This window comes from Psammomys obesus, unplaced genomic scaffold, assembly GCF_907164565.1.
Source record: "Psammomys obesus unplaced genomic scaffold, mPsaObe1.curated_primary_1811, whole genome shotgun sequence".
Classification (NCBI taxonomy): Eukaryota; Metazoa; Chordata; class Mammalia; order Rodentia; family Muridae; genus Psammomys; species Psammomys obesus.
The window spans coordinates 22,256,051-22,274,547 of NW_026596117.1; the positions used below are offsets into that span (position 1 = coordinate 22,256,051).

General features: G+C 44.3%; 1 protein-coding gene across 1 annotated transcript in view; it reads left to right on the forward strand.

Annotated features, from left to right (window-relative positions):
- The window catches only part of Zeb1 (zinc finger E-box binding homeobox 1), a 164,886-nt gene that overhangs the window by 96,190 nt on the left and 50,199 nt on the right, over positions 1 to 18,497 (forward strand). Inside the window, exon 2 of the mRNA XM_055629319.1 lies at positions 16,408 to 16,608. Within this exon, the coding sequence (XP_055485294.1) occupies positions 16,408 to 16,608 (201 nt within the window). The remainder of the gene's footprint in view (positions 1 to 16,407; positions 16,609 to 18,497) is intronic.

Here is an 18,497-nt window from a genome sequence, read left to right on the forward strand (position 1 = left end):
TGACTGCGCAGTAGGCCAGAGCACATGCAGAGCCAGGCAGGGCACGACAGCACAGAGAGAAGCCAGAGGCCTCAAGGAGACAGATAGCATGGTCACCTGACCATTCGTGCTGCATTCTGGGCCAGAGGAGAGGTGAGTTTGGAATAAGAGCAATAGTGTTAGAGATGTGAGTTAACCAGGAGGCTTACTGATGGACTGGATATGAATTACAAAAATGTGCTGTATTTTTGCACTGGACAGGAGAAGGGAAAGAAGACACCTAAAATCAAGCAAGCGTGTGTGCGGGCTGCTGTGCGCGGGCTGCTGTGTGCTGGTGAACAGTTAGAGGTAAAGAGGGAGCATGGTTCTGGAAAGGACAGTTGCTGTGAGCTAGGATTTGGAATGTGTGAGATTTCGTAGTGGAAAACTGTTGAAGATTTTACATCAGGGAAATAGTTAACTAAGGTCTGTGATTATATGTGCCCTCCCTCTACTTTTATTCTGAAGGAACGAGAAATAATAACAATCTATAACATTAAAATTGTTGGAATCTGAGAAACTTTAAAAGATGTGGTTAAGTGTTTGTTGAGCCTTTAACAGTTCACTGGGAGCCTCCCACTTTGCTTTTAAGGCAGGGTTGATGACTTCTGTTTTCTGAGGCCTAACAGAAGCCTGCTTCTGAGTCTGTCCAGCAGGGCCCAGGTGTCAGTGTCCTTAACTAGAAAAGAGGCTGCTGAGGGGTTGCTTTACTCACCAAATGGTTGGGTCAGAGTGAGGTCAGGGTTGGAGCAGGGGACAAAACCACACAAGGGGTGCTGATGAGCTAACCTTTTTTCCTTTGACAATGGTTAAGAATTTAAGAGCTTGTATTTCTTTTCTCCCACGCTGGAGAATAAGCCTAGTAAGACATGTGTCTGGCCTTTTTAACTTTGTATTTGATGATAGCGTCTCACTACACTGCTCAGTCTAGTCCTGATCTCTCTCTGCAGCCCAAGGGACTTTGAAGTTGATCCTGTCTCAGCCTCCTGAGTAGCTGAGTGACAGGCCTAGGCCACCAAGCCCAGCCAATAAACGTATCTGAAAGAAATTATGGCTGAAGTGGAGCAGGATGTCCTGTTCATGTCTGCACGTGGTGTTTACTCACTGTGTATAAACATTTCCCAAGAGTGACCGCTTCTGTCTTCCCTGCCTACTTACTCTAGAAGATGAAATATGTAAGAAAATGGGTGCTGGTTCATGGGATCTTTTCATTTATAGGATGTGACAGATTTCCTGGAGGTGACTATGTCCAGAGATTGTATTCTAATTAGAATAAAATGCATACTGATTTTCAGGTAACTCAACAAGATGTCAAGGATTCTTCAGTGTCCACTTGATTTCCCAACAGTTATTTCACATTAAAACAAAACAAAATATTCAGAATTTTACTAAGTAGCATATTAGCAAGGCATAAAAGAGCGTTGGAACATGGTTGGGGTCCTCCTTTCCTATGTCGTTTAGTTTATGCTGTCACATTTCTTACCATAATATTGAGTCTGTAACTCTAAAACCTTGTGTCACAGAGGTGGAAATCTTTGATATTGGGTCTTCCTCCTATCACCTTCCAGAAATTTTAGAAGAATTAAGGCATTTGTTCTCATTCGTAGTGTTGTGTTAGGTAGTAAATCTCAGTAAAATCAAACTCTGGTGAGCTCACCAGAGTTGTTTCCAATGACTCATTAAGAAATGAGCTCCCAACATAGCTGTCCTCTGAGAGGCTCCACCCAGCAGCTGATGGGAACAGATGCAGAGACCCACAGCCAAACATTGGGTGGAGTGCAGGGAGTCTTGTGGAAGAGTGGGGGAAGGATAGAAGGACCCAGAGGGGACAGGACCTCCACAAGAAGACCAACAGAGCCAACTAACCAGCGCCCAGGAGAGTGGACTTTGGAGACTCAAACACCAGTCAAGGACAGTGCCTGGACTGGATCTAGGCTCCCTACACAAATGTAGCTCATGGATAGCTCAGTCCTCATATGGGTCACCTAGTAAGGGGAGCGGGGGCTGGACTCTGTTGCCTGCTTTTCACTTTCCCCTGGAAGGACTGCCTAGCCAAGTCACAGAGGAAGAAGATGTGCTCAATCCTGACGCAACTTGATATGTTGGGGTGAGAGCCTCCCCTTCTCTGAGGAGTAGGGGAAGCAGGATAGGAGAACAGAGAAGGAGGCTGGAACTGGGAGGAGAGGAGGGAGGGACTATGACTTGGATGTAAAATGAATAAATAAAATTTAAAAAATTTTAAAGGTAGTAGGAAGAAATGAGCTCCCCAGGCTGGAGAGATGGCTCAGAGGTTAAAAGCACTGTCTGCTCTTCCAGAGGTCCTGAGTTCAATTCCCAGCAAATGCATGGCAGCTCATAACTATCTATAATGGAATCTGATTCCTCCTTTTCGTGTGCATGAAAACAGAGCATTCATATACATTAAAAAAAAGGAAGGAAAGAAGAAAAAAAAGGAAGGAGGAATGGAGGGAGGGAAGGAGCGAGTTCCTGGCCAGCCATATTGGTACATGCCTTTAATCTCAGTGCTCAGAAGGCAGAGGCAGGTGGAGCTTTGTGAACTTGAGGACAGTCTGCTCTACATAATGACTGCCAGTTCCCCAAAGTGACCTCTGTATGTGTACCTCCTCCACATGCACACCCCACCTCACACACGAATGAACAAATAAGCAAATGTTAAAGAAAATTAGAGAACTAAGTTCCAGTTCAGGCTTGGTCTCCAAGGCAGGATGGAGAACCTCACTGTAGAGCCCCCAGAGGAGGGGAGGGCTGTCCTTAGGTCTCCATGGGTGCCACACACCGTTGTCACTCCTGCAAACAGGCTGGGGAACCGACTGTTAGTATGTCCACGGCTTCTGACCTCTTCTCCCTTCTGTGATTTCCCCCTCCAACTAGCAATTTCGAATTACAAACTAGTGTCTCTAGTCTAAAGGCACCAGGGAGAATCAAAGGAAAGCTATTAGGATAAAAGTTTTGCTCCCTTACTTATATTTTTAACATCAGTTCAGCTACTCATCAAAGACAGAAAATGACAGACTATTTCCTTACTGGCTTACGATTGTTTTGTTGTTGTTTTAATGAGAAAGGAGCTGAGCCGAAAGCACCTGTAGCTGTGGGTGGGCGGCCGGTGCCACTCTAACTGTTCGGGAGGTTTCTCTTGGGAGCGGAAGGCACCGTCCCTCTGCAGGGCTCGGACAACTTCCTGCGCACCACGGGAAGGGACAGAACCTCAGCTGCTGCTTAGCACACACTGCCTTCCTCTACGTTCTGTGTAATTTCATGTCTTACTTGGCTAAGAAAAGGTGAATATTATGTGTACTGCATGACACATTGCTGCCTTTCACACACAAAGAACATGTTAATTAAAAATATTTTTAATTTAAATAAAATATAGTTAGATAATTTCTTGCCTTCCCAGACCCCACTCCAGATCTTCCGATGTCTCCTCCCTCTAACTCCCTTTCTGCCTTCCCCTTCTTCTCTCTCAAATGCATAGTCCCTTTTTCTTTATTAATGTTTTTACATATGAACATGTATATATATAAACAAAACAGCCTGCTGAGTCCATCTAGCATTGCGTGTGTACACACAGAGGGCTGGCCACTGGGAGGCTGTTTTCGTAGACTCATCAGTCAGCATGTGGCGGTCCTTCTTTGTCTAGGGGTGGGGCTCAGTGAGACTCCGCTTCTGCTTAGCACGACTATTGGTGATGTCATTGTTCAGGTCCCGTCCTCATCCTGGGTGTAGCTTTCCTGTCCTTGCGAGGGGACAATCTCACCGCAGACTTGCTGGTCCTTTGGCTTGTGAGTTCTTTCGTTCCTCCCTCTGAGACGTTCCCCAGACCTTAAGTCCAGGAGCTGTGTTGTCGATGTGCCCAGTGGGGCTGGACACCCGTAACCAGCTGGTCTTAGCTTGTGACCAGTTGTGGTTTCCTGTAGTGGTCTCCATGCGATGCACAGAGAAGCTTTGCTAATGACAGTGAGAGCTGCTTACCTGTAGACATAAGGACAAAGACAATTCTTAAGGTGCTGGCGGTAGACTGTCCTCTGAGGGTCATGATTCACCAGACCTGGGAAGCTCGCTGGATTTCCGGTGCCACGCACCACTTCCTCCCCTTGAGCTGGCTTCACGTCCAGTTACAGGGCTGCTATGCTTCCATACGAGTGCCGCTGTTGTACTGTTAGGAATATCCTGCCATGACGGTCTTTGTTGTGGGTCATGGGTGTCGCAGGTGGGTAGGACTATCGCATTTTAATCTTTCTTTTAGATTTCATTATCTTTTTAATTTTTATTATAACCTTTAAATTTTATTCTGTGTGTGAACACATGTGCTTCCCACAGAATGAGTGTAAAGGTCAGAGGACCACCGTGGAAGCTGGTTCTTCCCTTCTGCCACATGGGATTCAGACTTAGCAGCGAGTGTCTTTACTTTAAGTCATTCTCCAGCTCTCACTACCTTATGGTAATTACTGGGATTTGTTTCAGTTTGGTTAGGCTTGGCTTTTTGATTTTTTGAAACAGTGTCTCTCTACAGCCCTGGCTGTCCTGGAATTCACATATGTAGACCAGGCTATCCTCAAACTCTTGGAGATTTGCCTGCCTCTGCCTCCTGAGCTTTCCTACTATGTTCAGTTGTAACTTCTACTTATTACAGAAAAGTTCAAATCCATAAAAACATTAAGGAAAAAACTATTTCCTTGAATTCCAATTAAATTTCCTAAAGTTTTCCATTAGTAACAGTATACTGAAAAGTATTTCAGATTTTAACATTTAAAATTTATCTTTGTTAAAGATTTCAAAACAAGGTAAACATTCAAATTATATGAAAAGAATAAAGCAGAAAAGTTACTGTTGCATTGTGTTGTACATCCTTCTGGACAGTATCAGTTAATGTCATCCTACATACAGGAAGCACTGTATGGCATTCACTGTGATCCCAGCAGGAATGGAACCAAAGTTTTGTAAAGGGTGTTTGTATGTGTCGGTAAAAAGGGGTGGATCTCCCATGAGTGTTAACAGTTTTTGTAATTAATGTAAGTTTACTGATAGAAATATGTGTGTTTGCACACATGTGTAAGTAAATTTGTATGCTAAATGCTAAGAAATTTGTTGGGTAAACATTTTCAACTTTGCTAAGTATTGCTGTCCTTAACTCTTCCTTGTACTGTTTCTCCCCTGGGCCCTTTTGGCAGTACATTAAACTTCTGTCTACTAGTCCATCCAGTAGATCGTGGCCGTTAGTGACAGACACGGAAAGCCTCTAAGTGGCAATGGCTCAGATTAGGATTTTTCATGTTTACAATGGAATGAAAATGCACAAATTCAGTAGGACCGTACTTTGATCTTTTCCTGGATTGGCCATGTGTGGTAAGACGCTGTCTTGCCTTACAGACAGCAGTGAGCCACAGCTCCTCAGCCTGGGGTCCCTGGTGTTTTCAACTGCAGGTGGGTCCGTTTGGATAAAATTCGGTGATAAGTTGAGGCTTCCCCAGGAAAGGACCTGTGCAATACTGTGGGCCTAATGGGGTCTACAAATTTAAATAGTGGTCAGGGGAAACCACTGAGCTGTTGAAATTGAGTAAACTTTCCAGGTAGAGGGACATGGCATGAATACTGTGACACAGAAGTCAGAGGAGCTAGTGTGCGGTGGGCCAACTGTAGATGACACTTGAGTGATAAGGGACACACGGGGGTCAGTGCCTGAGGGGACTTGAGGTGTCATGCATGAAGTGGGATATCATCAGGAGATGGTCTGAGCAGAGAGGCCCACTGTGGCTTTGGAAGTTCCTCAGCGGCTGTGTGGAGACCTGGCAGGGACATGAGCGAGAAGCTAGCTCCATAGATTCTCCGTGAAGGGGCTTCCATCCAGAGGCTGTTTGTGCTGCCGTGTGTATGTTTCACATGTGGGAAGGAGTCCGGCATTGTGGTTAGACCCTTGGTATTTCCTCCAGGCAGACAGGAGGTAGGGGAGAAGGAGCAGCTGAAAGCGAGTGCAGCTGGGCTTTAACCTGAGTGGTGGCAGAATGAAACTTTTCAGTGTCCTAAACTCAGACATCAGGAAGAGTGGAATTGCCATTTCCAGAAATGGGGACTACTGGGGAAGGCCTAGAGATGAGTTTGGGCCGTGGCGGGTTTCCACTAAAATGGAGCTTTTAGGTGTGTGTACAAGTATGTGAGCTACAGAACTTTGGGCTAGGGTATAAAGCCAGTCAACGAGAGGGGCGAAGGCAGACTCAAGTCCAGAAGATGGAAGGTACGAGAAAGCAGCAGCCGGGGAGGTAGGAGGAGCCAGCAAAGCCAAGAGGAGGGCGTCATGGTTGTGACAAGTGTGCAGTAATCAAGTGTGTCACCAGATGGCTGTGGCTGACCTTCACAGTCATGACAGCGGCTGGTGCAAGGTGATGACTGGAGTTTGTTCAGGTTCAAAACAGGAAGAAGCTCATTTTAAAACTTTCCAAGAAACTTTGCAATCAAGAGAGAGCAAACTGTGGAGTTGGGAAGAGTGGGAATTTGAGTTGAGGAAGAGCAAGGAGGTCAAAAGAGCATGCCAAGTTGACTGCAGTGCTCACTCTTCGCCCGTGTATTCCTGTTAGGAGCACGGTTCACCTTTGCATGCGTGGAAGCCGTTTGTGCTGCCGAGTGTACATTTTACATGTTATTTTTCGGTGGCGAATCTTTTCCCTGTGGGTATATAAGGAGTTTTCTGTGTCATGAAGAAACAGCCTTCTCTTGCATTTGCAGATACTTTTCGCTCATGGGTCCGTGTGTTCGAGGCAGGCTTCTTATGGGAGGCTGCGGAGGCTTTGCTGCATCTCTGCGGCTCACGGAAGGAAGATAAACCTCTGGTTTGTGTAGATTTTACTGTGGTGGAAACAGTGAGCTACGAGTTTCTGGGTTTACTTTTTCCACATGATTTTAACTGAAAACTTGTTCCCTGCATTGATTTAAAAACTTGTGTTTGTTCGGGGTTCTGTTTTGGAGTCCATGACTGCCTGTGCCTGTTCTCTTTGTTTGCTCTTTCACTTTGCTCTCTGTTGCCCGAAGGTGCATTTGCCATTAGCGACGAGTCAAGGCCCACCCGAGACTCCATTGCTGCTATTTCTTCTGGATATTCTTATTTTCTCAGATAATACTAACAGTATTTCTTGAGACCATGGTGCATCGTACTTTATGAAGTGTTTTGCATTTATAATACTCTGCATCACTATGGAAACCATGCTGGAATACACATTCCACCCCACAGAGGAGGGCCGACGTAGGGGAGGGTAAGACTCGGCACGATGGCATGGATGGTGATTTTTCCCAGGCTGTCTGGGCAGACACCAAGAATCCACCTCTCCATGAGCTCTGGAGTCCAAGTCTAAGTCATTTACATTTGTCATCCAGGATGGCAGGCTTAGTATTTTCATGAAAATTGTGCTGTGTTATAAATTTTTTTGGTAGAATTTGTACATTTATAATATAAAGTCATTCTTATCCGTAAAGGTGTACCTTTTCACTTAACTTGATTTGGCCGTCAGTGGAATGCTAAGGGGCTTCGTGTCGGACACTAGAGTCCTTCAGGTTTTTCTTCACGCACTGTCTTTGTGTGGTTCATATTAGTGGGGGTTTTCCTGCCATTGTATTTTCAACTAGTTGTTGTTGACATATCAAAAGGTTATTAATTTTTTCTGTTTAAGTCACAGGGTTTACCTATTTTTCTGAATTTCACAGAAATATTATACTACCTACAAATAATAAATTTTACTTGCTCATTTTAGTATAATTTTTCATGTATTCATTTAAAAAGGTTTTATAACATTGTTAATAAAGACAGCATGTTATCTTAAATCTCTAAGCATAAATAGATATCATGATGCTGGCTCGCGGTGTCTAGTGCTGTATTTGGGTGAAGGTGTAGGTCTGTGTGTATGGTGGAGCTGGTGCATCTTTGGTGTGGGCATGTTTGTGTGTGCAGATGCAAGAGCGCTACCCATGTAGAGGCCAGAGGGAGGTTTCCGCGCTCTGCTCGGCCACTGTCCTTATTGCTGTGTGGCAGCATCTCCTGGTGAGCCTAGTACTGAGCTAGAAGCTGCCATGTCCTCCGCTCTGTCTGCCACCGGCTCAGACGTCACAGGCACGGGCCATGCCCAGCACTTTATGTAGGGTCTAGGGCTCTCGTTCATATCAGAGCTAATTTCAGCTTGAACAGATTCGACTCACAGGAGGGAGATAAAGCAGTGAGAGGCGAGCCTCAATACAGTGAACTAATTCAGCCCAGAAACACTGACTGCATGTCACAAAGTATTTGTGCTAAAACAATTCACACCACCTTATCACTAACATGCTTTCTTCATATAGCCAAACAGTGTCTTTGTAAGAATGATTTTTAACTTACACGAACTGTGACTTGTACAATATTAGTATGACAAACTTAAAAAAATATGAAGCAAAATAGAAAATAAAAGAATATATTAAATAAAAACTATACAGGCCATCTCCTGACAAATCAGTGCAAAATTCTGTCTTTGAGGATCAGATACTACAGGTAAACCACCAGTCTGTTTGATTGTGGAGAACTAAAAAACACAGACATGCAGTATTAGAATGCTGTGGGCTAGGGGTGATTCAGTGCAAGAGTGTTTATCTAACACGGTGTGGCCAGGGTTTGTTCTCCAGCAACCACAGACAGGCAGACATGCACACTCACACGAATAAGAGGGAATAAAGCAAGTGAAATTGAAGTGACTGTAATTACAAAGGAATTTAATGAATGTTTTCATAAGTCTAAGAAAGTAATTTGATAACTTAGATAATCTTTCCAGAAAAATATAGATGATTCTAGTTTTAGAGATGAGACAGCACATGAAGACACTAGAATAACACTGGGAAGTTGTCAAAAAGCTGATAACCATCCCCAAACTGCCAAAACCTTCCCTTGTGAGCTTGACAGTTCTGGTGCCACAGAAAAGCCCAGCTCTCCAAGGCAGCGGAGAGAGGTGGTTCTGGACAGGACCTGTGCTGGATGGGAAAAGACCAGAATAAGGACTGTGGGAGCACAGGAGACAGATCCTGAGAGACAAGGAAAAAGAAAAGCTAAGATTCTGCAAGTAATGACAACTGTCTGCCTTTGCCTGTCAGTTTTCATTCTATTAATAGCTTGTGTATGAAAACTGCAAAAGCTACTCAGCCTCTGCAGGGAACAAGCCACAGCCACTGCCTTTCCTTGGAGTTAGGCTTCAAATGATACATTGAATATATAAAAATGTCTTATGATTACTATTCAGCTGAGTATGTATCCTTGACTAAGGGTAGTATCTTCAGGGTGACTAAAGTCACTCCCCAGATTTGCCGAACCCCTACTGTTGTTAAGCCCGGCATGTGCTTGACGCTTGAGTGCGCTAAAACTAGTTCGATGCCTGCCTTTGTTCTAGCTTTTAAACTTGAATAATCTCTACCTTGCACACTGTTATGTTACCTGTGTGTATCATTATCTCATCATACAGCGAAGTGCATGTAGGTAATAAGTTAGTGCTCTCTGTCCTTGAGGTACAAAGCCAGGTCAGGTGGCACTTTCAGTATGTGCCCAGTACAGTAAGGTATGTGCGGTGCCCTCTGGAATAGTGTCATGTACAAAACTTTTCTCTGACCTGTGAGTTAGCAAATGGTCTCTCCTTCTCCTTCCGTGTGTTTATTTACTGTGTCTGGTTGGCAGAAGCCTCCCTTCATGTTCTAGAATTACCCATAACATTTCCTTATACTGTCGAGTTCACTGAGAAAGGTGCAGCCCCACATCCAACCCTACAAAAGAAGGGTACAGAAGGCAGCATCTAGCTGTACAGAAGGCAGCATCTAGCTACCTTCTTTTCGATGCCAGACATGCACACACATACACACACACACACACACACACACACACACACACATGTATGTGTATGCACATGTATATATGTATGTCATGTATATAAATGTTATTTTCATCCCAACTAGGAGAAGTTCACATTCAGTTTCTCCACCTTTTTCTTTATAGTGCACATACCTAAATTTGCATTCTTTGCCTCATTCTAACACATGTAAAACATTGTTGAGCATTTCTAGATGTCTCTAACCTCATGACCGTGTGCCAGGCCAGTGAATACAGAGCTGCTTTGTTGGGTGCAGTCTTTGTTTGTAAAGATCACACGAAGACTTTCCTGGGTAAGATTTTCCCTTTCTGCTGTGCAGATGAGTATTTTAAGAAGCTTGACGGGAATGACTAAGGTGTAGTTAAGCACAAATTAATGTCCCCACATAATGAAAAAGCTCTAGGAAGGAAAGCCTATGCATCCCAAAGCTTATGGTAAAACATGACACCTACCATCTAGCAGAAACTACAGACTTAATCTTTCCCACCTCCCAGTGTATGGGCCAAGCACTGTTGCAGCACAGTGAACCATTATGGTGAGAGTCTTTATGGAGCACCGAGGTGCTCAGACAGTGCTCAGGGGCACAGTTACCTTGCTTCATTCTGAAATCATATGCATGTAATCTATTGAATTGTCATTATCATCATCTGTCACTGTATCACTTAAGAAAAGGGGGTTTACAGAGGATTTTAATTGGTGCAGTTAATTTAATGCCATGTGCAAGAAACTAAGTAACTTAGGACATATTTGCAACAATTATTGGCTAGAATGATACCACTCAATTATATACTGTTACATTATTGTGAAAACCCATGCTTAAAATTATTTTGTTCTTTGAATATGTTTTCGACAGCAAGTTGTTCAGTGTGGAGCTGAGGAGCTGTAGGGCAGAGAAGCAGCAAATGTGTTTAATAGTATCCACGCAGCACTTCTGGGTCAGGAGGCTCTGCGCACAGAGACTGCAGTGTGAGTCCCGCTGTGCACCATGGAACTCCCGAGGTGGGGCAGGTCTCTCACCTGCTCTGAACATCTGCTTACAAAAGAGAGAAGCAACAGTGCTTCTTGGGGTTCTTGAAGGTTCAGAGAGGCGGGACAAGAGGAGGGACAGCAGTCACAAGCTCCTTAAATAGTACCAAGAGTTATCCGTAAGTCAGCGGCCATTAGCACGCACTGATGACAAGAATGAGGTAAACAGTTTCCATTCCTCACTGAAAGCCATGTTATATACTACAAGCCATTTGAAGGATTTTCACTTTATTATTTTATGTGTGGGGGTGTTTTGCCTGCATGTATGCCTGTGCACTGTGTGTGTGCATTGCTCAAGGAGTCCAGAAGGGGGCTTTGGGTCCCCAGGAAATGGGGTTATGGACAGTTTTGAGCCGCTGTGTGGATGCTGGGCACCTAACCCAGGTCCTCTGGAAGAACAGCCAGTACTTTTAACAGCTGAGCCTCTCTCCAGTTCTGTGTTTAAAGATTTGAAAATCTGTCTTTTCTTTTAGCCTTGCTTTCTTCATATCCATTGTTTTAACTATTTTCAGAATTATAATGATCTGTAACTGAGAAAATACCTCTCTTAATGGTGATGCAGGCACCAAAATGTGCTTAGAGAAAAGGAAGTGAGTCCAGGGCCCGGTAGCACACTGGGACAGCTCTGGTCCACAACAGGACATCTCAGAGGAGTTATAACACTGAGGACCTGGGCATGCTAATTGCACTGACTTGACCATCACATGGTATATTTGTATTGAGTTACCTTGTACATTAAGGCTTCCTAAGTGTTTCCATCCCTAACCCTTTTACCCAGCATATCCTTACAGGACCCTAGTATCTAACTGTAGAAAGTAGGTGAGTTGCTGTGGTAAAACACCATGACCAAAGGCAGCTTAAAGAAGGAGGAGTTCATTTGGAGTTACAGCTCCAGAGAGACAAGAGTCTGAAATGGAGCAGAGCAGCGTGGGCACAGAGGCTGGAGCAGGAAGCTGAATGCTCACCTCTCTTCCTACAAGCAGGGAGAGCAAGCAGGAAGTGCACAGAACGTTAAACTCTCAAAACCTGTACCCAAGGGTACACTTGCCCCAGCAAGGCCGCACATCGCCATTAGCTCCAAACGGGGCCACCAGCTGAGGACCAACTGTCCCATGTCTGAGCCTGGGGGCATTTTGTTCAAACCACCACATTGGTGTACAGATCAAGGACTGCTGAAAACGAACCGCAGAGGCTGTGGATTAAAACAGTTCTGTGCCATGCATATAATTTTCTCACCGACTAGAGACAAAGAAACTCGCTAATGAACTTGATATTCTTGTGTCTTTTCACATGAAAATTCAGTCTGAGTGTTTGGTACTTCAGGGTCCATAGCACCTCAGGCTTCCCAGGGCTCATCATCACTTCCACCTTTATAATCGCTGACTCTGACTGCTGCTGTGCATAAACGTACAGTACAGAAGAGCAGAAAAATGTTGATGGCTTTCTCGGACCCCGTGGGGAACTCTGTCCTAATCTGAAGCTAAAAACCATTTACTATTATTTTTTCATGAACTCAAATCAGCAGTCTTAAAAATCAAATAATACAGCACAATCCAAAGATAGTACTGAATTACTAAGTAATAACAGTGTTCTGCTTCTGTGTGAGCAAGAAGCTTGGTGGATACAGTTAAAACACTGATGTAAAAGCACCCTAGCCTCAGATGTGACCTGACGTGTTCCGGGAGGCATTTGGTGGCACGGTATGCACACGTGTGCCATGTTGTTGTATGTCTAGAACCAACACTGTGGTGGGGTCGTGATGCAGCATGGACAAGTCCTTCCCAGGGCACCTTGGATTCATTCTGCATTGATTGTAAAGTAAGGTTTTGGCTGCTGTGGGTTCAGAACCGTTTATTGCTGTCAGATCTCTTGAGAGCATCACAGTTGACACAGTTTATGACTGCTGTGAGTGTCCATCATGTGAACGCATAAAAGAAATGCGCCTCTTTCACCAAGCTGTATGTTTGTTTGTTTGTTTGTTTGTTTGTGTTGTTGTGGGTGTTGGTTGGTTTGGGGGTTTTTGGGGGGGGTGTTTTATTTTAGTTTGGTTTTGATTTTTCAAAACAAGGTTTCTCTGTGTAGCCTTGGCTGTCCTGGACTTGCTTTGTAAACCAGGCTGGCCTCAAACTCACAGAGATCTGCCTGGCTCTGCCTCCCTGAGTGCTGAGATTACAGGTGTGAGCTGCACCCAGTTTATGTTACTTTATTTTTATCAAAGGTTGAAAGTGGTCTGATGGGCAGAAGGCTGACATTCTGAGCTCCATTGGTCTCTGGGCTCTAGGGCCTAGGTTAGTCTGTGTGTTTCAGTGGTACTTTAGGAAAATCTAAAGTCCACAAGCTCTGAAAGAGCAGATCCAGAATTACTATTCTAATCGGATTACTATTTTACTGTCGTTTAAATAGTAGACAGGGTTCTCATTGATTTCTGTTGCCAAGTGACTGGGATAAAAGAAAGGGAAAAAATTTGGAAAACAGTCATTGATCTGTTTTTTCTGCCATAAGCAATAAAGTCTGGAAGTTAGGGCATTTTCCATGCTACATATGCTACATATCAACATGTGCTCTGTAACTTTACATGTGTGTTGTTTGTGTGCTTTGGCTGTTGGGCTTGTTTCATATCACAGCAGCAGACCATACTGGGGACAGGAGAGCCCTAGAAAGTGCTAGCCTGTGGAATACATTGCAGTCTTAAGTTAACAGGGAGTCTGAAAATACAAGATATGCAAACAAACATTTAAAACATAGTGCAGTTGGGCCCTAAAGCCAAATTCAGAGGAAACTTCCAAGTCTAAACACTCTAGTTATAATGCATTAAATATACAATCAAAAGTTGGCCGAAGCACCTACAACTAACACAACTAATTATGATAATGTTAAAGTATAGTATTACTTCATCAAAAGGTAAGGGCAGCGCCAGTATGAACTGACAGCCAAGCTGGAATCTCAGAATTGCACCAGCGCTTTGTTGAGCAAGCAGTTGGAAGCTGAGCTGTCCACGTGTAGACTCTCCTTGTGCACAGGCATAGTGAGAACTTTGCAGTCAGCCCAGCTTTCCAGAGCAGCCAGAGACCTGCTCCAGCCTTAGCCAGAGCTAGCTGCTTTATCTACTCTCAAGTGCCCTTATCAAATCATGAGGAAGGCTACTGTAAGGAAACCTAGATAGTCAGAAGGAAAGTCAATAGCATGCTTTGCAAAGTCCCTGTTCCGTGTACATGCATGGCTGCACCTCGCTGGGGGTTAGGGGACATCATGAGAGCATGGGCCAGAGCTGAGGGTCGTCTCCCTCTTTCCCATAGGAAGGAAGAGGTGCTTCCCATCCATACACTGTGGCTTGTCACAGAGAATCTCCTCACACTGGCATCTTCATTAAACTTCAGGGAACCTTTTCCTTAATGCTAAGTTGAACCGGCTTTCTCAGGTAATATCTGAGAAACACTTAAAAAGACACTTTGAAGAGTGACATATGAACACTGTCTACCAAGCAAAATTTACCCCTGATCCAACCATCCCAACCCCACAAACTATCTCATAAATCTGTGCAAGAGAGGCCATTGTATTGCTAGTTTTTATGTCACTTTGGCAAAATTCCTGACAGAAACAACTTGAAGGAGGAAAAGCACTGGACTCGGTGTTTCAGAATATTGAGTCGCTGGTTGGCCTCATGCGTCTAGGGAAACATCCTAGCAGCAGGAGCTGCCCAGTGCTCTACAGCACAACCCGCAGGCATCAGGAAGGGCCCGCCCCCTCCATCCATGTCCTCTCAGTACCCAAGCCTGTGGGGGTGATTCATAGCCAAACTGTATCAGCAAGGAAAAGTTATTTTGAGGTTAGTTCTTACCACCAGAAACAATTTTTAATCAAAAGCTGGGGAAAACTTGTATCTGCACAATCATGGCTGTCTGGCCAACACCAGAGGAGAATTGAGTTTCGGGTACACAGACAGGGAAAGTTCTTGACTCACTATGAAGGGGCCAGACGGTGGAATACGGTGCTGTGTGCGTGTCCGTGGTAGGTATCAGGCACAAGCCACGCAGGACTTTTACTATGGTCGAGCAGGATACGGAGCGGTCTAATGATCGACAGCGTGTGCCCAGTGAGCTGACACAATGCCCGTTATCTTTACAGTAGGCAAATGCATAAAGGTTGAGGGGAGATGGGTGCTCTTGCTTATTTCGAGAGTTTTTATTCTTATTTTTATGGTGAACGTGGATTTTATGAGAGAAAACCATGTGCTCTTAGAAACAAGATCCAGATAAACGTCTTTATGCTAAAATATTAACCATATTTTCTTTGGACCCAAAATGTGAAAAACGTGTGATGTAGTGCCGTGGTGCCTTTGGTTTTTGAACAAACTGTCTTCCTGTGGCTGCAAAAGCAATCCTGGAGGTTTTGCTTATTTCCTCTCTCCTTCACTTGCATAACTACACTCTCAGTTGTGTTTGCTTACGTTGTCAGTGGTGCGTGTGTGGCTGGGTGGCTGGCTATGATGTGGGACACACACACACGAGCCTGAGCTTCTGTGGGGAGAGGGTTATGCTGCCCACCTAGGTGGTGACTCTCCAGAATGGCTGACTGACGGTCCAGGGAAGAAGACGGGCACTGACTGTGTTAGTTATCCAGACGGAGCCAAGCGTCGTTCCCTCCCTTCCTCTCAGTGAGGAAATAGTGATCTTTGTGCAAACAGTCGAATGAGGTCTTCTGTGCCTGCGCCCTCTTAGATACTGACCCCGCCCGCAGGGCGGTTGCTGCCCACTCCGAAGGAGAACCTCATCTCTACTAGATTGTTTACAGTTGTTTATTGTCTGCTGTGACTCGTAGGCTCTGCAAAGTCTGGAAACCATTCACAACAACTGTCCATAATTATGATATTAAGTTCACTAAAATTAGTTAGAATTTTCTTATATACAAAGTTGACCCAGTTAGTTGCTACTTTCTGAAGCGACTGTGGGATTACTATACAGTGCATGTGGCTGAGAGCAATCCTTTTCTTAGAGTAACTTCGCTGATGAATGGGTTTTTATTAGGAAAGATGGCCCTGTAAGGATTCGAAGCCTAAATTTACATGGCAGCGTTCCTCAGAGTGAGCTCAGCACAGGTGCAGAGTGTGTGTCACACAGTTTGAGGGCACAGAACACGGACAGACTGTTGGGCTCCCGGTCCTGGCTCCGTGACTTGCTGGCTGCCTGCCAGAGACGCTACCCTCCCCCGATTTCTCACACGTACAATAGGAACATAAGCAGCAGCTGGGAGAGCCTGTGCTTTAAAACGCTAAGAGTTAAATGAGCTAATACTTGCAAAGCATTTGGACGTTTTGTGGGTTTTCAGTAGGTGCAGGCACTAGTACTTGTCCCTGTGGCCATCCAGTGTCCAGATGTGTTACCAGATGCCTTGCCTACTAATCATGGTCTTCTAAATACTATTAAAATTGCAGTCTGTTTTTACGTTAACGTGTGTCTTGATCATTGATTCCTTTGTGTTACAGTTACAACTTATAACACTGTGGTGGAAGCAAGCTCAGACTCTGACGATGAAGACAAACTCCACATTGTGGAGGAAGAAAGCATCGCAGATGCGGCTGACTGTGAGGGCGGCGTGCCCGACGATGACGTGCCAGCAGACCAGACAGTGTTACCAGGAGCCAGTGACAGGGGGGCCACTGCCAAGGGCTGCTGGCAAGACGCCGGTGAGTGGGCGCTGACTCTTACAAACGTATTAGAGGAACAGGTAAACTGGGTAAAGGTGGTAAATAAACAGTAAAGTTATTTGCATATTAACCAATATTAGATGCTCTCCTTATTTTGTGGAAGTAAATTTTAACTCAGAATGATGTGGTTTTGACAGGTTGCAGAGTACCTAAAAACGTGGAAATTATTAGAATTTTCTAACCAGGGCTGAACTTTCCACATATTGTTGAAATACTTGTATCTACCTTTAATTTCATATTATAATATCTAACAATATATTTATAAAGAAATAAATGATATATTAATGCAATAAAATAAATAAATATGCAAACAGCTCAAACAAGTCTGTGTTATGGGATGTTTTAGTGTAACTATGAACTGAAAACAAGCCTCCCTACTGTCTGTGCCTACAATGGTAGCAAATTAAAGTTGCCTGGATCTGGCATCAGGGAAATGGAAGGCTGTCTGAGGAGGGCTTGGCACCCTCACTTGTGTGTACAGATCTGAGCACCAGTTCACATTGCTGAGTGCTGAGCTCAGGCTTCTGAGGCCATGTGTGAATGGAAGCGCAGGTATTGCAAGCCTCCGTATCCACTCAGCAAACATTTCCTCTGAGTGCTACAGAGACCTCCCAATAGTAGGACAGGAACAGGAGGAAGCAAAGGAAGCAAAGGCTAACTCAAGACTCTTCTCATTATGAAATGTTCTTTCTTGTTTGAAAATCAATTTGGAAATTAGCTACAGATATCATAAATTATTAGCTCCAAACCCATGGCCATGCCGATAGACCTGGTTGATCTCAATGGCCACAGAACAGAATGAATAAGCAGAAATGTGAAAGACGGATTTGCGGGCAGGAGGAAAGATTGACAGGGTGTTAAAGAGCTGGGGTGACAGCAATGTGTTAGTGTCGCATATGTGTACAAAATTACCTAAAAGCAAACTTAGTAAATGAAAATGTTAGAAACAATGTAATTTCCAAAAACTTAAAAATATAAGTGGCAAGAACCCAAAATGAATTTTGGTTTTTTTTTTATTATTATTTTAATATGGGAGTGCTCTATCTGCATGTATACCTGCACGCCAGAAGAGGGCACCAGATCTCACTATAGATGGTTGTGAGCCACCATGTAGGTACTGGGAATTGGGCTCAGGACCTCTGGAAGCACAGACAGTGCTCTTAACCTCTGAGCTCACTCCAAAAAAATGAATTTAACAGCAAGTTAAATGTAGTTAGAGAATAAATAAAGTAGAGAAGATGCACAAAGTAAAATCCAAACAGGCACATAGAAAGCAGGGTAGGAGGCAGAGTGTGATGTGCTGGTGAAGTCCAGGTAATTAGAGAGTAAGCAACAGTAGCATCTGAAGCAATAGAAGATAAGAGCTTTGCAGAACTGAAGGCGACGTCTGAGTACAGAGACGCAGCTCAGTCACCCAAGGGCAATCAGAGAGGGGAAGGAAGGAGCACGCAGCAGCCCGCTGCAGCTGCCTCTGAGTGAACAGAGCGCTATTCCAACAGACATCGTTCTCAAAACAGAGAGCCAAGCACAGAGAGGGGACTGAAAACACCGACATCACAGTGGCTCACTACAAACGAGGGACACTAAACATGTCTGTGACGTTTCTAAGAAGAGACGTGATAAAAGGCAAGAGGAGAGTGGGACGGTCTATCCCAGAGGTGCTGAGAGAGCAACACTGCCAAGTAGGATTCTATACCCAGCAAAGCTGTCCTTCCAAGCAAAAAGAGAAATTTCCCCAAATACACACTGTAAGAAATATGGTACTTACAAAGAAGAAAACTTACAGAAGATACGTGAAACGAAAAAATCAAAGTACACACAGCATGAAAACATCAAACGAAGGCAGACAGCAAAACAGCAGAAACCGT